This window comes from Drosophila ananassae, chromosome XL (assembly GCF_017639315.1).
Source record: "Drosophila ananassae strain 14024-0371.13 chromosome XL, ASM1763931v2, whole genome shotgun sequence".
Classification (NCBI taxonomy): Eukaryota; Metazoa; Arthropoda; class Insecta; order Diptera; family Drosophilidae; genus Drosophila; species Drosophila ananassae.
In genome coordinates, this window is record NC_057931.1 from 773,235 (window position 1) to 799,323 (window position 26,089).

A 26,089-nucleotide genomic window follows, 5' to 3' on the forward strand; every position below is an offset into this window, starting at 1 on the left:
GTCAGGGGTCAGGGGTCAGGGGTCAGGGGTCATGGCTAGGAGCCAGGCGAACGGAAAAACCCATTCATTGTCAGTTGGAAAACACATTTTCAGCCGCATTCACTCGAATTAATCACCATGAAGGACCCATCCATTATAGAAATGAGTCTGCGGATCCATTCAACAGTTTTCCAAATGCAATTAAGCGGACAAAGCGGATCCGAAATCCTGGCCGGAGCCTGGCCATCCTTAAAGTTGAGGGAGTCCTGCTGTCGCAGTTCCATTTTGTCAGCCAGGTGATGGCCCAGAGCCTGCTGGCCTGGGAGCCTGGGAGCCTGAGAGCATCAGAGCCGATTATCCTTGTAACCCGTCAATGTCACCGCCCATTTTAACTTTGTCGGTTGCCGGACAACAAAATAAAACCCCAAAAAGGACGACTAAATGGCGGACCCTTTCGCTTTATACTCTTCATTTGCCACTTTTTGAGTTGATGTTTAATTTCTGGTTATCCTTGCTTCCGGCCGGTGGCCTTGACATGCCGTCCTTAAAGAGGGCCGGCAGAGACAAGGGCCGACACGATTCCCAGGAATATGTTTAATTTCTTTAAAAGATTGCCTGCTTTGAGGAGGTCCTTCTTGTCTTCACTCACAGTTCATTAAATACGATACCCGGTTTATCTAAGCCGCACACATTTTGCGGTCAAAGGCGCAGGACTCCGTCTCGGACTCCGACTCGGAATCGGCCTCTGCAAACATCAATGGAGAGTGCTGGCTTTGACAGAGTCCTGCAGCTGCTAAGTGATTGGAAAGAAGTTATCCTTTTGAACAACAAGTTATCTCCCCTGCAGTTGTCCTTTGTGGTACAACTGCAAAATGTACTCAGTAACCCACTTATGTTGCCACGGCTGCCTCATCCTTGCCACTCCAGAGTCCGCAGTCCGCAGGCCGCAGTCCATAGTCCATAGTCCGGAGTCCGGAGTCCTTGTCACCTCAAAGCACCACACATTCTGGCAGCCATTCCGGCACTCTGCGGCAGAAAAGGGCCAGTTGTCGCTTTGTCAGTTTCCGGGCCGTAACAAGTCCGGGCCGGAGTCTTAATTAACCTGCCAGCCTGCAGGACGAGCTGCAGGACGCGCAGGACGAGGCTGGCAGTGACCGGGCAGCTTGCACGGCAAGTCCGGCAAAGGAACTGCATTTGGGCCTTGCTCCGCCGTGGGGCACGCATTTCCGGACGGCCCCCTCGTGTAAATTGGGCGTGGCCCACTAACACGTGACTAATTCCCTAATCAAGCCCCAAGATAAGCCAGCTGGCCGAGATTGGCGAACCGAAAAGTGCAAACTGAAACAGGAGTGGAGCGAGCGAGGAAGCATTCCGTGTTCCGCGATTGCGTGTTCCGCCGGAATGGCGAATCGCCTCCGGCGACCCAGTTCTATTTTTAACGGACTAACTGCTCCTTGGAAAGGATATTGCTTGAGTTCATATTTTTAGCTCTAGATTAAGGACTAAATTGGGGATCCAAGGATAACAGTCATCTTTCCAAAAGCACTCACCGAAATCAAAGGCCCTCTCCAGGATGGTGGAGTGCCGCTTCTCCTGCCGCTCGATCCTCTCCAGTCGCTCCTTGGCCGCCGCTGCCACCGAGGAGCCCGGATCGTCGCTGGAGGAGCTCTTCGGGAGCCCCACGCTAACGGGCGGCGCCGGAGCGTAGCCATAGCCGTACCCTTTCAAGGGCTTGCCGCCGCCATTGTCTTCGCCGTCGGGCCCCATCCGCTTCTGCTGCTGCTGTTGTTGTTGGTACTGCAAGTGGCAGTCGCAGGGCAAGGTGACGAGCATCTGCTTCGGCTGCTGCTGCTGCTGCTGCTGCTGGGCCTCCAATGGCGACTGCGAGGGATTCTGGTGCAGACAGCAGTACTTGATGTGCTTGCAGAGCAGGCCTCCTCCCCCGCCGCCTCCTCCGCTGCTGCTGCCGCTCCTCTCCGACTTCGAGCTGCCGGACGCGGCCTTCTGATTCCCGGAGGAGCCTCCTCCGCCGCTGCCGCCGGCGGCACCACGCTGGCTGTTGAATACAGCCGGAAGATCCCCGCCGCCGCCCACGCCCACGCCCGTGGTCACGTCGATGACACTGCCGCTGCTGCTGGAGCTGACGTTCGGGCCGAGCAGGACCGGGCCGAAGCCCAGGCGGTTCAGGCCGTTCTGGCTGAAGCTGGTGGCGCGCTGCCGGTTGAGGCGCAGCGAGTTGGAGCGGCTGCCGGAGGTGGGGCCGTAGCGGGCGTCCCGGGACATCATCAGCTCGGCGCCGCTGCCGCTGCCACTGCGGCCGCGCATCGGATAGACGGACATGTTGTGTTGCTGGAGGGGGATAGCTGGAATAGAATCCCAGAGCGGGTTTACCGGCTATTTGGAGCCTTACCTGGATGTGTTGCTGCTGCGACTGCTGGTGCTGCTGCTGCTGCTGGAGTTGCTGCTGCTGCTTCTGGAGGTGCTGCTGGTAGAGGCGCTCGGCGCGGTCGCCGCGGTCCGCTCGATCGCCACCGCTGTGGCTGCGGAGGCTGCCGCCGCATCGCTGTCGCTGGGGCTGCATGGGAGTGTTGTGACGCGGAATGACCTGGGGGGGCGAGAGGGGGCGAAAGGGTGGGGGTCAGTAGGGGCTACAACAGGGGCTAAGACAGGCACAGACGATAATTGGCGACTGTGGGCTACCTTGTCCTCCAGCAGATTGGCAAACAGCCCGACATGGTCCTCGTCTTCGTTCATCATGGCGAAGAAGTTCTTGAACGTGTCCGGAAAGGATGCCGGAAACTGGCCCCGCGCCTCCAGCTTGGTATCCATCTCTGACTCTCTCTCTCTCTCTCTCTCTCTGTCTGTTACTCTCACTCTCTGTCTATCTCTTTCTGTGTAATGTATATGTGTACTCTTACTTAGCGCCTACAGCCTTCTCTTTTTAACACTTATTCTTTTTTTTGGTCCGACGGCGAAGGCAAGCGCGCAGACCAGAAAGCATGCAAGAAGAGAACACGCGTCGAGGTTAGAAAAGGACAGCGAAAGCGGAAGCGATAGTTCGGGCCGGAAATGAGAAAGGAATTCAAAAAAAAAAACGATCAAAAACGGAACACATAGAACGTTAAAAAAATAACATTACTGCAGAAACACAATTATCCTTTGCAACTGTTGTGAAGGTCATGCCGAAAGCTCTGGATGATCTTTGGCCCGGAAATGAGTTCTAGGATGAGCTCTAAAGGACTCTAGGTGAGTGGGTGATTTGTAAGTAACATTTAGAGGATTTAGATCAAACCCAACGAGTGCGGGAGAAGTGCGTTTCTTCTCACTACGTGGACATGAACATGAGTCGGTCGAGGTGGAGGTGGAGGTCGAGGTCTAGATCGAGTCTTTGTTTTAAATATTTCCACAATGACTTCCCAATCTCCACTCCAGTGGCTGCTACTCAGCTTCAATTACCGGTACCGGAGGGCCTAAATACCTGGAATACTCTTCGACCTGCCCAGTCCGGCCCTCCGCATTCCCCAGGACTCTTCCGATTGAAAAGTTATCAGACAGCCGCGTCGAAGTTTCCCCGAAAGGACACTGCAGGTGTCATGTCACGCCGGTCCCTGTTTCCGGCTAAAAAGTTATTCCACGGCGATGCTGGTTTTTTCCGGAGGTCCGGAGGACCACTGGAGGTGGGCTTTGGTTTCCCTCTCATTTTTGGCCGTCACATGAGGCATGCTAATGAGGTTCTGACAAAGGATGCACTGCCATTCGTACATCATTCAGCGGGAGCTCTAATTAAAATTGATTTTGGCCAAGAGGCGGGTCAGTCCGGAGTCTAGAGTTTCCCAGCTGCGGACCCAGTGATGGCTAATTGTAATCGGAGACCCTGTGCTCCCAAATCCTTTCAAGCATCGCACCAACATGTATGGCCATAATGCCACTAATTTTCCACTGCAGCTTAAATTTGCCGCCAATTTGCAGCAGGACGTGGGGACAGCCTGCCAGGACCTCCCTGCCTTTAAAAAACAAAAACGCCCAGCCCTTTCGTCGCCCGTCGCCCCGAAAGGACGAAACCATGTCAAGTGGAACCTGGCCCAGACTCTGGCGTCGGGCTTATTAAAAAGTTACCAGCCTAGTGTGGCTGAAAGGCACTGAGAGAAAAGTTGGGCGCCACTTCGGGGCGCTCTGCGAAAGCGTAATGTAATTGCCTGGCCCATTTCTCGCTCTTTAGGGGGAACTTTGCCGAGTGTTTGAAGCGTTTAGTGCCCTCAAATGGTTGCACGTCCTGCCTGCCTGGCAAGTACACCTTGGCACCCCCGCCACCGCCCTAGCCTCGTCCTGCGAGTCCTTAAAGCCCGCTATCATTGCGGCCCTTTTAATTAGCAAGCCAAATGTAAATTCGTGTAAACATCCCAGTTGCCGAGAGCGATGGGAGGAGGGATGGAAGTACGCAGGATGTGGGGGAAGGATAATGGATATATTCACTTAGCTGTTTATTTTGGAGAGAGTGTGTTGTCCTCCTGGTCCTCGACACATCCTGGTTCGATTCGCGCTTCTTGTCAATCAGAAAACAAGCTTGCCTCCCTTTTGGCTTTTGACTTTTCAATTATTTTTGGAGAATTGGAAAGCGTTTGTTTGACAATCGGAGGGGCTGTCGGATTGGCACATGAGGGCTTCCTAAGCCCCGACTTGGCAGCTCTTCCTTTGACCTACTTCTCATGCTAGCAACCTGGGAGTTTCCGGGACTTGGATCCCCCTTTCAGGAGCCCCTTTTCAGGACTGTTTGCAGAGGCCGCGACAGGGTGCGAATTGGTGAGTGAGCGATCCCATCTGGGGGCCTGATAATTTATGCCACACTGACCCAATATCGAGTGGCGGCCACTTCTGGCGGCAAGGGCGGCCAGGGCGGCCCTGGGGCGGGGGAGCTTGGGGGGTGGTGGCCCTTAGAAAAAGGCAACTGGAGCTGAAGTGGCACTTGGACGTTGCCCGACGCAACAAACTAACCGGGACACAGGGAAAATATAATAAAGGAGCAAGAAATAAATAAAAAGGCGCATGAAATTGGATTTGCCAGCCACGGCACACAAGGGCGTGAAGGAGGGGGTGGACCAGGCCAGGCCATGCCAGGCCAGTCCAGGCCAGGCGGACTGAGGCGGAGAAAGTATAGAAAGTACAAGGATGTGGGGGGCAAAGGGCATCCCAGCGAAATGAATGAAACGAAATGAATGAATGGCGGAGGCGAACAGAACGGACAGCTCGGAGTGCGAGGATCAAGAGGGGGGGTTGCCTTATAAATGTTTAAGCAGAAGCCTCTTCAGCCCCCCCATCCCAGCCAGGTCCTGCCAGGCTCAGCGCCTCCCCTCGATACGCACCAGAGCGCCCAAAAAGCAAACTGCCGTCCTGCCGTCCTGCCGTCCTGCCGTTGGGAGCAGAAATAGAAAAACACCACCATCAGAAAATGGAGCAAAGAGCCCAACCACACCCGTGCACTGGAACACAAACTGTGGTGGCACATCCTTTGATTGGAAACTTTTAATCCGTGTGTGTGCCACACACATCATTTTCGCCAACTACATTTTCGCAAACAAATCACAACTCGTTGTCCTTGACAGAGAAAAGTTCAACTAGTTATTCTAATTAGTTATTTTCCCAGTGCGACTCTCCCCCGACTCTCTCACACATGCCCGCCTCCTGCTATCCTGCTATCCTCCTGGCCCGGCGTCCTGGCAACCACACGCACACAAAAAACGGCATAAAAAACTGAGCCAACAAGGACGACTCGAAAGGGGGACTGGACTGGACTGGATGCTGCTCTGCTCTGCTCCGGTCTGGTCTGTGTGGCGACCATTTGCGGCATGTTGATCTAGCTGTTAAGGCGTTTGTAATGACAGGGATAAAGTTTTATGACAACAGCCTCCGGAGTCCATAGTCCGTAGTCCATAGTCCGTAGTCCGTAGTCGGTAGTCCTAAGAGAGTACAAAACTTTGGCTTTCACCTTCGGCTGACTCCCTACGGGTTCGTGTTTGCGAATTCCTAGACTCGTTAGCCCACACAAGGCACACGTGGCACTCCCCGGCCAGGACACTCATGGCTCGGGACAGGGGCAAGGTGTATCATGGCCTGCAGCCAGTTGGGCAATCAAAGGATCTCCATGCATAAACAAATGCGTCAAGTGAGCTGTTAACTTGGCCCCAAATAATGCGGCCAAGTAAATACCGTAATCTGGGCGCCCAGTAGGCCCGAAAGGCAAGTGTTTTGCGGTTCATTTTAAACAAAGCCCGGAGGACCAATAATGGGGGAGAGATCAATCCTGTCAGGGACTCCTGGCCCCCTCCTCCTCGCTCCTTGCAGGTAATTGAGTTGCAAAGTTAACTGGCGAATATATTGTTGCTTTTATGTCCGATAACTGGGTCGGGCGGCAGACCCGTCAGGAGCAGGAGCAGGAGCAGGAGCAGGAGATGCAAAGGACATAATGACGGCATAAGCGTTCCTCCGCCGGAAGTGCGAGTGTGCATCCGCACCGGATCCGAGTGTTATTTATTTGTGTTTTTATTGCACTCTGATAGCCGGATTATGGCCAGATGCCAGTTGCCAGTTGCCAGTCGCGCCGGATGCCCGATGACCCAGATATCGGCGGAGGCTCTTAAGTGGGTCACCAGCGGGGCTAAAAATAAAACAATTGTCGGAAAAGCGGGGACACTGTATCTGGCAGGACATCAGGGGCCAGGAGAGTGGTCTTTGAGAGTGGTTGTGGGAAGCTTTTTAATCGAAAACATGGAAACACAGACCTTTGACCCTTTGGGGCATGAAGACAGTCTCCGTTTACCGAAAAGGACTCCCGCCTCACTGCTCCCGGCACTCGTCCTGGCACCTTGCGAGCTCTCCTGCGAGCTCTCCTGCGAGCTCCTTCGCCGCAAGTGATCCAATTCCAATTAATCAGTCGCTAATTGGAGCCCATTGCCAATATTAATTGATTCCAAGACGGAGGACGGACTGGGATGCTTCTAATTGTAATTGGACACATGCATGGCGAGGAGCAGGAGCAGCAGGAGGGGGCAGCAGGACATGGGGCCTGCTATCCTTTGGCAGATAGTTTGGCTTGCGGCTTGAATGGCTTCCAAGGGGTTAATTGGACGATTGAGCGACAGTATCCTTCGGCGAGCTAATTGCAACCGCACTGTTGATATTTTCCAGTCCGCCAGAGTCCCTTTGAGTGCCCATTGGGTTCTGCGTGGGTGCACCTGTTGTCCCTGCGGCCACAGCCTCTGGTTAGAACAATGGACGTGTCCGAAAAGAAATCTGGCAGGGAAGTCGGATGACAAATACTGGACACTCCCGGTGCATTGGTTCTCCGGAAGGAAGCCAGTCTTCCGTGGCTCTTTTCTCCTGACCTTCTCACCTGTCTTCCAATGCATCCGAGACTCGGCTGATTGAGTGACGCGGAAGGGCCACAGGCAGGGGCGCTGATTGCAAAATTTATTCGCCACTACTGGGAGGGCATAGACGGGTCCGGGTGATAAGTGGGGAACGTAATCAGTTGTCAGACATCTGTCAGGGCATTGGCACCTCCAAAGCACGGCAGAAGCAGAGCAAAGGCGAGAAGCCAGCCTGTCAGCCGAGGGCTTCATCACTGTCAGCTCGTGCAATGGGAATGGGAATGGAACTGGGACTGGGAATGGGAATGGGAATGGGAATGGGAATGGGAATGGGAATGGGAATCATTATCCCGGTTTGATTTCGACGCAAAACCCATTCAGGCCGAGTCCGCCACATTCCAAACACTTATTCCCACGGAAAACCAATCATAAATTATGCTCGAAAGTTTGTTAGTTCGCCGGAGTGCATTGCGGAAGCGTTAAGTATTTTTCATTAAAATGAATTTCACATAATAAAGAGTGCCAGCTGGAAGGCCGTTGCCTGGCATCCACAATAAAATGAAATAAAATAAAGCGAAGCGAAGCGAGGGACAAAAAATAAGAGGGCAGCCGGAAGCATTTCGAGCGGCTGTCAGACTGGCGTGCCACTTCATTTGTACTCGCCCTCCCGCGAAACCCTTCCTCGCTTTTCGCAACCAACACAACCACCCACCCACTTGCCCACCTACCCACTCGCCCATGTGGCGGTGCGATGGCATTTAAATACCAGAAACACCAGCCCCACTGCACTTTAGCTCCTCCGGCTCACGGCAGCGGAGCTCGCTTTCATGGCACGCAACAATTTCTCTCACATTTTCATCCAGACACTGCGAGCAGCACTTTTCCTCCGCAGAAGCTCGCATCTGACGGGGAGCAGGGACTGCACAGGTGGGTCTCTGAGTGTAGGGCCCAGGATGCCGAGGAGGCATCGTCCTCCTCGAAGGCGCCTCATCCGCAGTGCACCTGCAGGCGACCCCAATTGCGAGACCAAGGATGCATCGGATGCCTCCCTCCCAGGAATCCCGCAGGCCTGGACTTCCGAGTCCGGGACACTGACTCCTGGGTAGACCGCAACCGGAAACGGCTCAGACAAGCCATTCCCCTCTAGAGGCTTGGTTCTGGACTAGGTCTGAGGACTGTGTGATACCCGGTACTGATGCCCTGCTCAAACAGACACTAAACATTTGGGCACTTGTTCCGGGATAATTCCTCTCTGTCTCGGGGACAATGGGCCTGTCAAAAATGCGATCATCAATCACCATTAAACTAGACCGGAGCGCCGCCTACGATTTATATTTTGTTCGATGGCACTGCCAGTGGCCCAGCAGCCGGAGGATGCCGCGGGACAGCGGGATTTGCATAGCGAATGATGAATAACTCCGCCAGGCCACGGTGGCCACTATGGCCACTGCTCTGACGGACGGAAAAAGCATTTAATAAGCAGCCAGCCGGCCGACCCATCTATTGCTCGTTTATCTTCCCGAAACATATTTCCGCACTTAGCCGCACTGGCTGGTGACAGGAACAGGACATACATTTAATTCCCGCCAACCCTTCTTTGGCCATTAATTAAAGCGGAAAACTAAACAGTAGGCGGCTGGAATTATGCTTTAAGCTGGCACGAGCGATTACTTCAACTATCGATTTTGTCCGGAGCCCAGAGCCCAGAGCCCGCAGGAGTACGCCGATGTATGTAGGTGCGGATATGATGGTATCTGTGTGCGTGCTGGCCTGCGACACATTTTTATTATAGTGCTGCTTTACCTTAATTACATCGAATCGATATTGTTGCCTTTGCTTCGGGACTGCTTTTGGTTGCTTTTGGTTTTCCTCCAAGGCACAGTGCGGATGAAGCTGCGGAGCTCAGCCTGTGTCCTCATATATAATTCAAGGGCCCTGCCACAGCACCTTGCCACAGCAGCGCCGCAACACCCTTGTTGATTAGTTTAAACGCTTTTGTGCCTCTTTCCGGCCAACGCACCCACAAAACACAAAACACAAAACAGTAAACAGAAAACAACTCTGATCGGAATGGCAAATAGATTTCGGCCAAGGCCTCAATTAAAATTACGCGGGGCATTCATTCCGGAGCGCGATAGGGATTTTCATGTAAATCAGGCAAACAAAGAGACTCCAATTGAATAAATTTAGAGTCCGGAGCAGACAGCGGGCGGAGTGCGATTTTTAAGTTCTGACATTGTCTGGGCAGCTGGACATCTGGGCACTAGGACATCTGGGCACTAGGACATCTGGGCATTGTCATGGAAATCCATCGCGGAATCAGCGATAAGGACGCACGCCGCCGAAACTTATAATTGGATATGTTCCAATAATAGTCGCCTCTTGATTGAGCCATTCGATTGTAATAATTATTGATTAGCCCCGGACCGGACCGGACCGGCTCCCTAATTGCAGGCGTGTGTCGGGGGCTTTCCGCTCTCCTGTCACATATTCGGGTTAAATGAATTGATTTACTCCGCTGCATAATTGGAATTGGAATACATGTATTTGGAATTCGTTTTTCGCAGATTTTCCGCATCGCCAGCCGAGCTGTCAATTGAATTTATGGGCCACATAATGCACACGGAATAAATTTCAGTGACAGAGCGCTAACACGTTTTTACACTTCGCCTGACAACCGACATGGTTGGTGCGGCATGGGAGTGTCTGGAGCAGGAGCAGGAGCGGGAGCAGGGTGTTTAGATTTCGAGCGACCCACTCAGCTCCTATATGGCTGCTTCCCAGCCAGTCGGGCCGCCGCAGGAGCTCCCCCGTAATCCCACACGCATATTTTTAGACTCCAGAGGAGTCACTCCCCCTTCGACTCTGATAATTTCGGGCTTTCGTCAGGCGCGTAATTAGCTGAGCCCCGTGCTGGTATTTGTCTGAAGCAAACACTGCTTCCCCTTACACCTCCACAGAACTCCTGTCCCCACTCTCCTGCCTATTTTGGTGGGGCGGAAGGGGTTCGGAGTTGGCCAAGAGTTCCTACATGTGTCACCTGCACGCCCACGCCCACTTCCACCGGTTTATGCTACCCGCCGAGTACTCTCCCCCGGCCGAGATAAAGCCAGAGGCCTGACTGCCGAGAGATAAGACATCCCCCCAGCCAGCAGATAGCGGGCCCCTGGACTGCCGCATCACAGCCCGCTTCCACTTCCCAAGACCCCTCTTTTCGCCCAGTTCAGAGGTGTCTGGTGGCTCGATGGAAGGGGCTCCGGGGAGTGGAGTCCGTCATAATTAGTTTGACAATTAAGTGAGGACGCGAAAGACAGGCGACAGGCGACAAGAGGCCCAGGCCCGGCCCGGAAGGAAGGGCTCGACCGGAGCACTGACGGATTTGTTTTGCATATTTCCGGCACAGCCTCCAGAGCCGCTGATTGGGCCTATTAGTCCGCAGTGCGGGCTGTCAATTAATTACGGGGCGGACCAGCCCGACAAGCTTAGCAATCTGGCTTAACGCCATGATTGATGAATCCATAAATATTAGATCAATAACAAGGAAGTGCCGGCGTCGGAACGAGTTGAAAATCCGACGGCAATCCTTCCACTCAGTGGCGGGCGGACATCGCGCAAGTGGAAGTGCAAGTGGAAGTCAATTTAAATGCCAATAAATATCCTGGGACAGCGTCACTTGACCCCCCTGGGGGGCCTCCTGGGCGGGCTGATCCCCCACCGCACAGCCCCTGTAAATTGGCAAGACAGCCCCATCAGTCGAGTGCATTGACTTCGACGTCTTAATGGCTTTTTGAGTCGTCGAGTCGACTCGAGTCGAGTCGGGCCGAGTCCTGCTTTTTATTTTGTTCCTGCAGCCATGGCAGGAGGAAGGCAAGGGGGAGGGCAAGGAGGAGGGCGCTAAGGACACACATTCGTGGGAAAACGCTCCTCGGCAACAGCACACATGAACGCCCCGCACAGACACAGTTGGATAACAAAAGCAAAGCGCACGCATCGCCGAATTCCTTGCCAGAATTTTGCATACACACGAGGAGGCTTGCAGAGAAAGAAGTAATTCCTTTGGAGGTCCTTCTAGTGATACAGTATATCTTACTAATATTATGCATTCAATGTGAAGTTTTCAGGCGAGTCTTAAGTCAGATGGTTGGTAGACAAGTAGTCTGTACTGGCTAGTTTCCAAAGTGTTTGATTTTTTAGTCATTTTTCCATGAATAAGGATATGGCCCCCTTTTTCTCGCTGTGTATGCGTACAAAATCCCTGAGCCTTCAAAAATGCTTGATATTTTTCCTCAAATCATTGACAAAATCAATTATTACACCGAAATTTCAATTTGAGGATTCCCACGAGCCCCGGCATTAGAATACTCACAAAAACCCATACATAGATGGCTTAAAAATTCCCTTTATTCCCGGGATTGACAAATCCTGAGTCCCGAGTCCCGAGTCCCGAATCCCTGAGGCCCTTCAGCCCTCCAGCCCTCCAGCCTCGCAGGCCTCGCTTGACTTGCCGGCATATGGATCGGCCTATTAGGCCGGGCGAGAAATAAAGAGGAGCGCTCGAGGAATAATTGGCAAGCAGGTGCGGTTGGTTGGGTTTTCTGGCATTTGCCGTTTTGGGCCAAGAACGCGGGGTTTGGGGATGGAGTTCCCCTCGCACTGCTCCTTCCGAGGGAAATTGCCTTTTGCAACAGCAGATGATGAAGCGTCGGCCCGGAATGGGTTCTCAGACAGAAATTTGCAACACAAACACTCCGAGTGGCCAGGGGGGAAAGGCTTAAACAAATACACCATCTGTTTGCGTGTATGCACTGAGAGAAACGGAAAAAACAAAGTTCCAGCACCCGGGGGGCGCCCAACTAGCTTGTGCGCCTTTGACGAGCACCGATACAGGTCCATGGGGGTCCTAACACGATGGCTCCCAGAATGGCCAGAAATTATTCATATTCATATCTTTAATTAAAAACTTTGAATGGAATTTCGCACAAATATGCAGATACTCGTATTTGTATGTTTTCTGTTTTCCGTACAGAGCTCCGCAGGGAGGAGACTTTTAATGCGATTGCAAAAAATGCAAAAAATGCAAAAAATGCAAAAAAGGGGCATCCATCTCCAGCATCCTCCTGTCGTCCTGTCGTCCTGTCGTCCTGACTGGTCCTCCCATCCAGGTCCTGGCAATGCAAATGCTGGCCACTTAAAGCCGAGTTGTTTATTGATTCACTTGGCCCGCTTTCGGCCTTTCGGGCACTTGTCCGCTGGCAGGGCGTGACTCACTTCCCAATATAGCTCCCGCCCTAATCAGGACAACCATCAATTAAATCGATAGCGCAGTGGATGGCCTCTTAATAAACTTCATTCCGATTCGGATTGATTGTTTTATCATTTATGATCGGGTTATCGCGGCCGTTTACGACCCGCCCTCCCACACATCCGGTCGACCGAAAACCCGCCAAATAGCTGACCTTATGGCCGAAAGTGGAGGCCCTTCGTCGGAAGAGTAGCGGGCCATCCTTGCCCGATTATGCAGCCTTATCCTTAAAACTCACCAGCTCACCAAACTTGCAGCTTGCACTCGGAAGGAAGGAAAGCTATTAGCCTTCCAAATGGACCTGCGAAGGATTTGGTTTTTTTCCTAAAATCGGGGATTATGGGGGCAGCAGTGGCAGGCACTAGGGGGGCAAGAGCATTCCGCAGGACATTCTCTAATGGGGAAGCGGCGCAACGCCAGCTCAGCAGGACACCAACAAAGCAACAGCAATAGGAACTAATAAAAAGTTCGACACCAACACAAAAACAAAAACAAAGGCAAAAACAAGGCGTTTGCTTTAAAACTTCACTCGTGAATAATGGAAAAGCAACAAACAAGCTGTCCGGAACAAAAAACAATCGCATGGATCGAATAAAATAAAAACTGTGTCCAGTGGCATGTGCTCTGCGGGTGTCCTGCGTGTCCTGTGTGTCCTGTGTGCTCTGTGTATGTCCTGTGAGGTGGGCGCTCGACAAACAAATGTGGCAGCAGCAGCAGCAAAAATGTCAAATTGGAAATAAAACAAAACAAAGGCTTTCAAAACATTCCGACGAGTGCGGCAAAGGCAATCGAATCGAAGGCTTTGAGACAGGATTATTAATTTGCGGCTTCCTGGAATGGAATGGAAGCTGAGGACTGGACACTCGCACTGGACACTGGACACTGGCCACTGGCTGCTGCCAGGAGTCCTGTATTAGATGTCGACTCTGATTTTTATTAACAAAGCATGCCGAGTCCGGCCTGTCTCCGGTTTAATGTCTCCTGTTTGCACAAAGAGTCCTTGCGAGTGGAAAGGACGAGGACGAGAGGAAAATTAAATTATCAGACCAGGCCATTACGGCCAGGATCCCGACCGACGGCCATCAAAATATTTGTATATATTAGGGAGCAACAAAGAGAAATATGTGGAGCATATCGCCACAGGACATGGCCGGCATTTTTGATTTGTTTACATTCCGTATTTTTACATATTTTTTCCTCGTTCGAGTTCCTTGTTCCCTCGTCCCTCGTCCCTCGCCCCTCGTCCCCAGCCCGCGGCGTTGCGAGAAACAAAAGTGTAGCATACATTAGTGGGCGCTGGGGCTGATGGACGGGAAATAGTTCAGCTCCGGACTGAGCTGTCCAACACATCACCCTAGCCGTGTTTGGAGCTATTAGAGCCCAATTGATAGCCGTTTGGAGCTGCCGAAGTTGCCGGGCAAAGGCCAACAGCCGGCCTAACTCCTGAGCTGGCCAACAAGCCGGGACGGAAGGCAAACCGAATATCAAGTGGAAACAAAACGCAAAAGCCGAGTCCCTGAAAAACCGTGAAAACCTCGTGAAAAAACAACATACACAGAAGAGTGAAGAAAGGCGAAAGGGACGCCACGGAAGGGATTTCGAAGGAGGTCTTGCCGGAGAAGCGGCGGGAGGCGGAGTGGCAGACGGCGAAGCGAGCCAGATGTTACGCTCTTAGAGGATGCAAGGACACCGATGTCCTCGGGACTTTTACACACATAGTCGCGTATCTATGTGTGTGTGTGTCTGGGGCGTGGGGCGTGCGGCGTGCGGCTGCCCCCGTCCCAATCGCAGGACGAAAGACGTGAGTCGTCTAAGCGTCTGTCTGGTACAATCAAAACAAGGAGCAGCCAACGCAATTCTAATTAACTGCCAGATACACAAGGACGCTGGCAAGGATGCCTGCCAGTAGGGCTGTAGGGCTGTAGGGCGGTGGACTTTGTCATTGATAGGCTTTGTCCTCCCCTGCCTCCCCTGCCCCGCCCCTTGGCGCCCCAAAAAAGTCCATTATATAGACTTTAATCATGCCCACCAATTAAGTAGTTTACAATGAGCCACTAAAGTTGCCGAAAAAGCTGGAAGACGAAAGTGCACTCCAGCGGGGATGGGTGAGCCATTGGGGATTGGGGTCCTGGCACAATATACACATACTCCTCCTGGCGGGGGAGAGCCCCCCGCCCAGACACCACCCACTGGGGGGCCCTAAGTACTCGGGATAACTAATGCGCAGTAAAAGGCATTAAGAGGCTGCGAGCTGCGACACGAAAACAAGAGGCAAGTATCTGAGTATCTGAGTATCTTTGTATCTTTGTATCCGTGTGTCTGCCGCAACTACACGGCAAAGAATGAGGACTAGTCAGGCCTACAATTGAAGCCTGTAGGGTGTCATTAAACTGCTATAGATTTCTCCCAGTGCACTCCATCCGTCTGGTGTCTGTTTTGTGTTGCACATTTCGCTCGTGTACTCAACATTAATTGTAATCGCAACAGCAATTGTAATTGCAAATGACATAAGTAACAGCTACAACGATGATTATGTTAATGACAATGACAATGATAATGATAACGATAACGATAACGATAACATCGGAAACAGAAGACAGTACGGAACGGAAACGAAAACAGAATCAACGAAAGCAACAACAGCAATGTTAATGCCAAATGGCGCCAACAACTTAATGGCAAAAGGAATTGAATTTGCGTCCTGTGTCCAGGCTCCCTTACCTTTCAAGTTGTTCTGGACTGGTTGGGTGTCTCCTCCTTCGTCCTTCGTCCTTCGACCTTGGGCTTCTGTCTTCTGTCTGTTGGCTTCTTCCTTCTTCCTTAGTTCAAGTGTCCTGCCCAAAAGTGGATGTGGAGCTGGACTAGCAATGGGTTCGGGTTCAAGTCAAATCCCGGATTCAGAGTCATTTTCACTTTTACTTCTGTGACAATGTCGATCGTGGCTCACGATCCAGGATACAATGATGGTTTCCTTAAGCTCTGGACTGGTGTCTCTTAGATCTCTTAGTACGTCTCAAGATCCTTCAGGATCAATCAAGTGGTGTGTCTTAGATTAAAGTTCCTAAGTGCGATGGAAGTTGGAACAAACTCGCTTAAGGATCTAAATAATCTTTAGAATATTTGCTTTCTTGTGTCTGATGCACACAACTTGTAATTTAAATACTGTAGATACTTTTAGGTTATAATATTCTGGATATTCTGGATATTCTGGATATTTGCTTGGAAAGATCAGTGTTGGAGTTCTGGATAGAGTGTGTTCTTGGTTGACAGGTTTCTATGTAAGCTCGAATTGGTGTGGTTCTTAAGACTACACTACACTTAGATCTTTGAATAAAGTTTGGATATATTTACACAGGTGTCTATACTTTAGGGATTGTAGTTCTGGTTTCGAATAAGATTACTTGAATAGAGTTCAAAATTTGATTTTCGCTTGATTCTTTTCACAAAGTTGATCCTCCCTCGATTGTTAGCGCTGGGACCTCCTCGCTCCGATCCGATCTATCTCTCCGCTCCGATCTCTTCGGCTCTCTGGCTATCCTGGACTCTGGTTTCCTTTCGATATTCACTGTCTTTCTAGACGGACATATGTATGTGTTTCAACTGATATGTCTTCTGGGGGAACAAGAAAAAACAGACAAAAAAAAACGTGACACTTTTAATTATCACAAAATCACAAAATCACAAAAGCGCGCACTGCCACAGGATAAGACACAGTCACTGGTAAGGAGCTAAGAGCCGCCGTGCGGGGAGCACCTCCTTGGCACTTCACGCCGTCCAACAGCCAGATTGTAAACGAAAAATAACAATCCCAGAAGCAGCAGCAGCAGCACTCCTATTTACGCCTCGTTCTATTTTTTGGCTTGATTTTGTGTGTCAAGCTTCGAATAATTTCAACAACGGCATCCTCCGCACTTTTTGGCGCCCAACGCAGCCCAGGCGGTGGGGGCACCTGGGGGTGCTTCGGTTCGGTTGCTCCTTCTGCTCCTGCCACTGCCACTGCTACTGGTTTTGGCTGTCGGGAGCTGCCTGCTCCTGGGCGGAGTGCCAACGAACCTGTTCCACGTACGTTCGGCCGCTAACTGCTAGCCGCCAGCGCCGAGTACCGTTATTTAAGCCGTTCGCCGGCAGCCCGAAGGCGGCAAAGCTCCGCTCGCCCGTGCAGCGACGAAAGCTCCGTGACCTGGTTGGCGGCCAGGAAACCGAAAGCTTCGCTCTCCACGCCGCAGGTGGGTCGAGCGGGGGGGTGGGGAGCCAAGCCACTTGTTGCCAGGCCAGGGGAGCTTTTGGGGCCAAGCAGCCGGGCCAGAAGCCCCTGCCGATCGCTGGTTATTTTGTGGTCGAACCTCAAAAAATAATATGAACTTGTGGCGGCAAGGATACATTTTCCAAGAGCTGAAGAGAGAGTCCTGGAAGCTGGCACATTTTTAAACTGCAACTTTGCCATTATTCCTGCCACCAGCCTTAAAACCTCAAAACCAGAATCCTTTTCCAATTAAACTAGACAAACTCCTGTTTGTGATGCGAATTAAGTTCTTCATTAACCGAGAGTGTGTCTGCCTGTGTGTGTAAATATGTGCACACGTTTGCCTGAGAGTGTGTGCGAAGGATAATGAGGCACCTTTCCTCCTTTCCTCCTTACCGCCTCCCCCTCCCTAACACTTCCTTGCCAGCCACTGTCTCACTCCTGGCAACTGTTCTGGCAAGTCCTGTTTTCTGAATGAAATTGTACGCAGTGTTACACTGTACAAAAACAGTTGAAAAATAATTAAGAATAAAAAATGAAACCATAAACAGGCTCTTTCTTTGAAGATTTAAGATTGAAGAGAACCAGAAACTGAGTTCAAATTACATCACTCATACGCCCCGTTGCCTCAGATTGGCTCTCTGAGACGCCTCTGTCCTCCGTCCGCTGCCCTGTTACCTTTCCGGGGGAACACCTGGCTCTGGGGAATGCCCGGTTCAGTGGCCGCAGTCCAAAGTTTCCACGGGCTGTGGCCCGGAAAAGTGCGACAGTCAGGTTCCCGCCAAGCTTCGTCACAAGAACAGTGCCCGACATAAGTTTATATCCATTGGTTTATTGACTCGATTTATACATACATTTGGTAGCTGCTGGGTATGTGTGGGGGTGTGGGTGAGAGTTTTGTGTGTGTTCTGGGGGTGTGGCTTTAAGTAATTTGTGCATTACTGCTTTAAAGCTACTCTTAATCCTAGATTGTAGACCGATAAGTGTATATGTATATATCTATAATGTGTGTGTAGACTGCTAGTTGAATGTGTGCATACAGTGCGTTTCAGAACCATAAGGATATTGCTGGCTATGGTTAAGTTAAAGCCCTTAGCTGAAGAGATTTTAAGAGTCCTAAGGCATCTATTGCATAGATACGAATATTGGATTAAGGCAGTTATGAGCATATTGCAATTGACGAAAAATAAAAATTGACAAACAATATAATCACATGTGTGGACTGCTGTCCTCTGGCGACAATGGATTGTTCAAACAATAGCGTATATCAGTCCACTATCTGAGAGTATAATACAATTTATAGACTTGTCGACTTGGTCTCTGATCAATCGGGCTTGGAACGGTCTGCATCGAATCTGATCCGGCTTAGCTTACGTGGAGAAGTGGGTTTATTAAGTAGGTTTACGTTCCCGCTGCGGGATTGGCTACACTTTATGGCTTACAGCTATGATTCGCACTATACACCTAGAGTGGGTCGACCCCTCAAGATCCAAATAAATAGGGTTAAGTGGGTGCCTTGGAAGCTTGTAAAAAAATAAAAAATGTAAGGTGTAGAAATGTAAAAGGTTCCTTAAGGTATTCGTCAGATTACTGATCTTCGTCTCTCGAAAAAAAAACCTAAAGCTGACCCACTCCGGGGCACACATGGGTCGCCTGGGGGCTCTGTTTCTAAAATACTGGGGTTCGCAGGCTGGGCGGATGAGGGGCAGAGCCTAGAACATCCCGTCGGATCGGGCCACGGGTATGAGCACAATGAGGAAGATGACAAAGTTGCGCATCACCAGCCGCCAGTCGTTGGGCACGGCGTAGGGCAGGAGGATCTGGGTGAGGCGGTGCACCTCGTGGGAGGCGCACACGAAGATGAACGACGTGATGATCATGTTCAGCGTGGGGAAGCCGGGCAGCAGGACGAGGACGCCGTGGCGGTCGGCGGCCAGCCAAATGTGGTACTGGCACACGAACAGCTCCAGAGAGATCCGGCCGAACCAGGCGAAGAAGGCGGAGTAGCGCGTCCGCAGGATACCTGTGACGAAGGCAATGGATCAACTACTTCTTTCCTATCTGAGAAACTCACCTGAAATGTTGCGGAGCACCACGTAGCCCACGATCGGGATGAAGAGGATGTAGGAGTGGATCTCCTCGCAGTTCTGGACGTTGCGGCACAGGAAGGAGAAGGCCGTGTAGACGCCAACGCCCAGGAGCGCCAGCAGGGTCACCGAGATGGAGGTCCTCCGCGAAAACAGGTTGCCGTGGTTGTTGTCGTCGAAGACATTGTACTTCTGGGCGATGTGGAAGCAGGCGGCGTAGATCATCCCGAAGGCCACCGTGTAGCGATCCAGCTTCCACTGGTGCCACCACTCGTGCAGGTCGTCGTCCGTGGTCACAAACAGGGCCTTCCACGGCCGCGTCACGAAGATCCGCTCGAAGAACACCTCCGACATGAAGAGCACCGTGATCCCGCCGAGGCAACCGATGCACTTGCACACGAGGTAGAGGTAGTGCAGCGGGTTGGCGTCCACCGAGGCGGAGGATATCCGCGGCGGCAGGGCCAGCACGAAGTAGACGACGCACAGCCAGAAGGAGAGGAGCGGGACAAAGTAGTAGAACTGGTACGGCCGGTTCATGCAGAAGCAGAGCAGCACGCTGAGGAAGTTCGCCCGGAACATGGCCTGGAAGAAGCGGACGAACAGGGAGCCACTGCTGCCCGTGTGCCACAGGTGAGTGAAGTGCGTGTAGCCGGTGAGGAAGAAGTAGCCGGAGATGAGAAGCTTGATGTGCATGTGGATGGGCAGGACGCGCTGAGCGCCGGTCATGTAGTAGATCAGCACCACCAGCAGGATCCAGCCGCGCAGTTCATCCGTCTGGTCGCGATTCAGGACCTGTAAACCGAAAATATTAACATTTGAAGTCATTTGAAAAGGAAACTGGATAGCTACCTTGGTGAACCTGGAGTCCTCGGTGAAGAAGAGCCCCAAGGCGAAGACATAGCCCACTGGGATCCAGAAGCTGTACTCCGAGTAGTACTTGTTCTCCTTCATGAAGAAGTTGGTGCGGTCGCAGAGGTAGAAATAGGCCAGGATCAGGCCCAGGAGCGACAGAGCCACCATGGGAGTGCCGTAGTCGGTTATCAGAGCCGACAGGGCGTTGCCAGGAGCGCCTCGTGTGCGTCCTCCTCCCTCCGGCTGCTGCGGCTGGGACTGGTGCTGCTGGAGCGGCACATAGAGCGTGTGGCCCCGCAAGTGGAGCACCCAGCGGCGCAGGCACATGCCGCAGACGAGGGCCATGCAGACGCCGAACATGGCGTAGGCCACGATCTGGAGCGTGGTGTGCGGCTCGGAGCTGCTGCAGCAGGTGCCGTCGTTGTAGTTCATGTAGTCGTTGCAGTACATGTTCCAGAGCAGCTGCACCTCCAGCCGCTGGCCGTGCGCACACAGCTGGTGGCCATCGACGGCGTTGTCCAGCAGCCCGTTGGCGATGTGCCAGGCCGACTCCCAGACACTGGCCTCCGTGTAGCGGAACACGCCCCGCGCAACGTGGTTCAGCCGGTCAATGTGCTCGTTCTGCAGGAGCTTCCAGCTGGCGGGCAGTTTCTCCTCATCCACGCGATCCGCCAGCTTCCAGAGGACCCGCGACGTCTGGGCCACTAGCCGGTGGAACGGGGCCACGAGCAGCGTCAAATTGGCGGCGTACTGGCGCAGTACGTCCTCGGTTGTGTTGCCGGCGAGCAGGCCGGAGTAGGTGAAGCCCACCACGTAGACGGAGGACAGCTGCTTCTCGGCCTCCAGGTGGTAGAGGCGCTCCACCAGCGCCGGGTTGACCTCCTCGGCCCGGATGTACTGGGCCAGCATGTGCAGCTTCTTGTCCTCGAAACGGGCCGAGCTGTCCGCCACGGAGGCGTTGTTGTCCTCCTCCTGCTGCTCCTGCTGCTGGGCCGCCAGCTCGTCCGCGGCGAGCGGCAGGCGCAGCTGCTCCACGAAGCGCTCGTACAGCAGCCGGACACTGTCGTCGCCGATGAAGACGAAGTTGTTCTTGTTGTCGAAAAAGGCCAAGTAGCGCAAACATCGGCGCGTGTCGCTGTGGGTTAGATTGGATGCGGATGAGTCACGGACGCATGGCATGGCATGGCATGTTTTCGAAGTGATTACTCACGTGAGGGAGTACTTGTGCACCATGCAGCCGTACGGCTGCCACTCGTTGTCGCCTTTGAAGCGGCCCTTGGACAGCAGCCACTGGCAGGAGTCGCTGCCTGAAAAGCCGGAGCAAACCAGGACAAATCAATACCGGATGGATGGGCCGCAACGGGAGAGGGAAGCGGCGCCTATCTGGGGCGCCCTAAGTCCCCCCACTGATAGTGTTAATGGGATTTTGTTTGCCCAACTTTTGCCTAATAATTCCCAGAAGAAACTGTAGAATTTCCTCAAAACTATACTCTCTGTACTATCTACTATCTATCTACTGAGAAATCAAGCTAAATCCGTTAAATAAAATCCGACTCTTTAGCCCTCAAGATGGAGGTCTGCGACATAACTTTCCCATTAATCATTAGCTTTTGGGGAAAATGATAAAAAAGCAGATATATGCAGATATAGATTGTAGAATAATTAGATAACCTAATTCTGATTTTTACATTACTTTTTAGGCAAACCCCTTAATGGGCGCTTAGTGGAGACTTTCTTAGAGGTTAGCTCTCAGCTCCCAGCTCCCAGGGGGGAGAGAAGCAATACCCACCATAGTTCCAGTTGAGCAGGCCGTGGTACACAATGAATCCGAGGACAAGGAGCAGGGCCACCTTCTTGGCGTTGGTGGCGTTCAGCTGCTCGATGAACAGGTCCGCCTTGGTGGGCAGCCTCTGGCCGCCGCCAGTGCCGCCGATGCAGATGCCGCCGAACTCTGGTGCACCTGCTCCTCCGGCTGCACCTGCTGCTGCGCCAGCCCCTCCTCCTCCACCGCCTCCTCCGCCTGGCCCGCCGTCGCTACCGCCAGCACGCAAATCGCGAAGCTCCATTTTTGACGCCCGTCTGCCGCCGCTGCCGTCCTTGCCCCTCCTGTCCGCTCGCTCTCGTTCGCAAAGTGTTCACTAGTAGGTGGACTTTTGCATGGTCTTGTTCTAGTTTAGGAGGCTCCCGGGATTTCCGCTTTTTTTCCACGGGTCGCTAGCTTTTTTGGGTGCGCTTTGGTTTTCGCTTCGCCCGCTATCTGTGAGTCGCCATCTATCGCCGCGCCCGCCTCCCACAAATCGATGGTCCGTCAGCTGATTGCCCGCCCGCACCCGCTTTTACCTTCGCGCCAATAAGCTCATACCAGCTGGCGCCGGCGTTTGGCGGGAAAGGTGTCGTCATTTGAATTTCCCGCCCCTAATATAAAGCTTTCCACTTAGCCTTATTCATAATATTTCAAACTTGGATATACAAATTCCACTACTTCTAAAATCTAAAATGTGGCTTTTTATAGAAAAACTGAACCTGAACATGAACATAAGTACATTTTTTAAAACATAGAAGCCCCTCACTTTCATTCAAAAACCTGTCGGGAAGCACTTCCATCCATTTCATCAGTCGCATCTGGACATCTGTAGAGATCAGAGCTATGTAAAGCTTTTCCATTAAAAAAGTAAAAAGCAAAAGCAAATTGTTTGGTTTAACTTAAAAATTTTCAATTTAATCGTGCGTTCTCCGTGTTGGGTCTGCAGTTATCGATAGTGCGATTTTTATCGGCCAAATCCCACCCCTAGATAAGCTCTAGCGAATTCAAGTTCTTTTTAGTTCGAACGGCGCTAAAGGATATCTGAATCGAAGACAGTAAAAATCACAGGCAGTCAGGATGGTAGTTGACAAGCTGCATCCCCTGGACGATTGCCAGCTGTTTGCCGATGTGAAGGAAAAGCTGAATAATTATTCCATGAAAGTAAAGAACCTAAGTTTAATACCGTATATCAGCGGTAAGTCGGCTTTTCACCGAATTTTGTTGTCGTTGGTAACTCAAAATGGGAAACTCCGCAGAAAAAGACATGCATACCATGGGAGTTTGCTGCCAAGTGCAAATGCCCCTGATTGAACATGATCTTATCGTCCTGCACAAACCCCCGACTGGTGGTCTTTTCTTGGTCGCGGAGTGTGTGGGCCCGGAAGCCAAGAACCACTTCCGCGGGCTGTTCGCCTTCCTCCTGGTCAACTCCGCCTCACCTAAATGGTTTCGGTCACCTAAATGGGGCCCGCAGTGCGCTCATCTGAAACAGCTTCCGATGTTGCCCCAGTGCCTCACCGTAGCCATATACCTGCGCTGCGCCATGTCGGACGTCCTCGAGGAGTTCCTTGCTTGCGGCCCCCGCTGGCTCACCCAACAGTACTTCGAGACCGTCGACCAGGTTATGACGGAGATCTACTACAAACACTCCGACGTCATTACTCGTCTCTGGTCCTGTCTGCGCGCCGCCGGCGACGCCATCGTCTTCCGCAACATCGCGGAGGCCAACGACGTGCTGATCCCGTTCATCTCGAGCATGCTGAAGCGCCACTTGGTGTTCGAAGAGGAGGAGTTTTGTGAGCTGCACCCGACCTACCGCAAGGCCTACCTGGCAGAGGCCATGACCCAGATGATCGGTGTCGTTCTAAGGGCCCTCGATGAGAAGGTCGTGGGGCGCCCGAAGCCGTCGTACTTTGCATTCTACAGCCAGCTGGGCAACGATCTCTCCGACTCCTATCAACCGGATCCGAGGCCGGATCTGCGCCGCTTTGCCAAAGTCGTGTTGGACGCCCTCCAGCGCGTTCTGTATTTGGTGCCCGTCATCAACTACTTGGACTGGGTGGAGTCTGGGTCGCCGCGCCAGGAGCACGTGTGCAGCCTATCCAAGGAGTTGCTCGGTGAGCTGGAGAAGCCGGAGAACGCCGAGCTGGCCAGGCACTTCGTTTGCGGACAACTCAAGCCCTTTGCCGAGATCGCCACCCTGGAGCAGCCCCTTACCGCGAGTATCGGCGAGCTGCTCAACTATCTGGATGGCAAAGGAGAGGCAGAGCCGTCAGAGGAGGAAAAGGTGGTCGGACTATCTGAGCTCTTCAGCCGATCCATCGCCTTTGGCAACGATGAGTGCGTGGCCACCATGCGCGGCCACTTGGAGCTGTTGACCGTGGAGCACGGTCGCATCATAATCGAGTATCTCGGGCAGGTCGTGCTGGCCAGGCAGGCGGAGAAGAGGGAGCGGTTGGCGCAGATCATGAACAGCTCTGACGAGAAACCCTACATCTTCGATCTCTCGGAAACTGTTTCGGACGACGACGACGACGACGAGGAGGAATACGACCAGCTCATCGGCCTTGTTCTGCGCCCGATCTACAACGCATGCACCCCGGAGGAGCAGGTCTCGCTGCTCGAGACGCGCGACGAACTGAATGTCACCCACTTCTTCCACTTCGAGGGCGGCGCCCACCAGGAGAATCGCATCCGCTTCTTCAACCAGCTGGAGCTGAGCGGCGCCTTCCCCATGTCCGAGTTCCTACTGCTGTGCTACGAGCGGCCGGTCGAGACCTGGCTGGATCTGGCCCGCCTCGCCATGACCCACAAGCGCTTCGGTTCGCTTTTCTGGCGCATCGCTCTGCTCTGCCCGCGCCATGCCGTGCACCACATGGACAAGTGCGCCAGCAGCCTCATCCTGGACGAGCGCCTGCTCCAGAAGCCCAACGCCCAGAACTTCTTGCTGACCTTGTACGGTCGCCTGCTGATCCTCAACGGATTGAAAACTGATTCTAACTCCAAATGCTACGTGAACCTCAACGGCGGCGAGTTCCCGTACGGCAGGGAGAAGCTGAAGCATTGCATCAACTCGTACCTGAGCGCCTGTGCCGCAGCCCTCGGCGAGTTCGGAACAGGCCCGGAACCGAACTACGCTATTCTTGAGTGCATCTTCGGCGTGCTCATGCAGATCCACTTCTTCGAGCGGCGTCTGCGGGAGATCTGCCGCGAGCAGCTCCGGATCATGGAGCTAGACGGTTCTGTGAATCCCGAGGACCTAGACGAGGCCAGAGACTATGCCGAGATGCACGCCAGCATGTCGGGGTGGCGCCAGTGCCACTGGGGGCTCATGTCCCAGATGATGCGCTGCATGGACCAGTTGCGCTGGAATCTCTCAAACTTTGACCCGGAGCGCGTTGGGCTCCTTGGCATCGCCGTGAAGTATTGGAAGCTGAACATGCCCCTGATGCTGTATGTCGACGAGGGTAAGTGTCTGTCCGTTTCTTGAAGAAATCCAATTCATTGTATCGCCTTTCCCACAGATTTGCGCAGGAAGGTGACTGAGATGGCCTTGACCCTCAGCCACTCCGACCTCTATGTGGCCAAGGAGCTGAAGGTGCAGTCGCCCAACTATCCGCAGGAGTTCATAGGCCTGGTGACCCAGGCCTCTGCCCAGGAGGCCACCTCCCTCTTCCGTCGCAGCCTGGAGGACCGCAGGGACCAGGCCATTTGGTCCGAGCTAAGCAAGCTGGTGGAGCAGGCCGATTGCGCCCCCGCCTTCGGGGCCTTCAGTTTCCTGTTCCGCCGCTACATGGTCGCCTTCCGCAAGCACCACCAGCGTCGCCCCAAGGGGAAGCAGTGCCGCGTCGAACGACTGATGGCCATCGTGGCCCTGTCCCCGCATCCGATTCGCGAGGAGACCCGAAAGCTGGCCGAGAAGATGCTCACCAGCCAGCCAGGACAGCGTGCCATCGCCGCTGAACGCGTCCAGAAGCCCCTCGTCGCCAAGGCCGCCACTCATTAAAGATTTAACGGAAGACTCACTTCTCGCCTCGCAGGCAGAGTATTTAATATTTATAAGAGAACATGACGTGTGATTTTGGTAGCTTTTTGAAGAATTACCAAGCAAATAGTCCGAAATAAACTATTTCCGAAACCAAGTATTAATATGATACTCCTAACTAAATAGTTCTACACAAAAGCCAATGAGTCTCAGAAAAAGTGCGAAAGAGGAATCACCGTGGAACGTAACGGTCCCGGCCGGGCCTCCGCGGCCGCGCTCGAAGGTCATTATGCGCCCTTAATTTCTTAGAGGTTAGCTCTCAGCTCCCAGCTCCCAGGGGGGAGAGAAGCAATACCCACCGTAGTTCCAGTTGAGCAGGCCGTGGTACACAATGAATCCGAGGACAAGGAGCAGGGCCACCTTCTTGGCGTTGGTGGCGTTCAGCTGCTCGATGAACAGGTCCGCCTTGGTGG

The 26,089-nt window shown here is 52.9% G+C and overlaps 3 protein-coding genes across 6 annotated transcripts in view; 1 reads left to right on the forward strand and 2 right to left on the reverse strand.

Moving 5' to 3' along the window:
* The window catches only part of LOC6503784 (chromatin modification-related protein EAF1), a 38,454-nt gene extending 21,659 nt beyond the window's left edge, over window positions 1-16,795 (reverse strand). For 2 of the 4 annotated variants that reach the window (XM_032452724.1, XM_032452727.2), the window contains exons 1-5: window positions 16,699-16,795; window positions 15,367-16,257; window positions 2,680-2,932; window positions 2,390-2,584; window positions 1,530-2,328 (exon numbers count right to left, since the gene is read on the reverse strand). In XM_032452724.1, the coding sequence (XP_032308615.1) occupies window positions 1,530-2,328; window positions 2,390-2,584; window positions 2,680-2,808 (1,123 nt within the window). In that variant the 5' untranslated portion in view covers window positions 2,809-2,932; window positions 15,367-16,257; window positions 16,699-16,795. Of the gene's footprint in view, window positions 1-1,529; window positions 2,329-2,389; window positions 2,585-2,679; window positions 2,933-9,146; window positions 9,387-15,366; window positions 16,258-16,698 lie in introns of those variants that run through there. The other 2 variants (XM_032452726.1, XM_001963712.4) reach the window with 2 other exon arrangements.
* A 905-nt stretch (window positions 16,796-17,700) lies between these two features.
* LOC6503783 (N-acetylneuraminate 9-O-acetyltransferase) lies at window positions 17,701-22,185 on the reverse strand. Its single transcript, XM_001963715.4, has 5 exons — window positions 21,617-22,185; window positions 21,038-21,134; window positions 19,825-20,962; window positions 18,963-19,767; window positions 17,701-18,911 (listed from the first exon to the last, which is right to left on the reverse strand). The coding sequence occupies exons 1-5, from the start codon at window positions 21,891-21,893 to the stop codon at window positions 18,601-18,603; spliced, it is 2,628 nt and encodes an 875-aa protein (XP_001963751.1). The 5' UTR covers window positions 21,894-22,185; the 3' UTR covers window positions 17,701-18,600.
* Window positions 22,186-22,468: 283 nt separating this feature from the next.
* LOC6503870 lies at window positions 22,469-25,773 on the forward strand. The gene is made up of 3 exons (XM_001963716.4): window positions 22,469-22,826; window positions 22,888-25,098; window positions 25,156-25,773. The coding sequence occupies exons 1-3, from the start codon at window positions 22,709-22,711 to the stop codon at window positions 25,635-25,637; spliced, it is 2,811 nt and encodes a 936-aa protein (XP_001963752.1). The 5' UTR covers window positions 22,469-22,708; the 3' UTR covers window positions 25,638-25,773.
* Window positions 25,774-26,089: the final 316 nt, after the last annotated feature.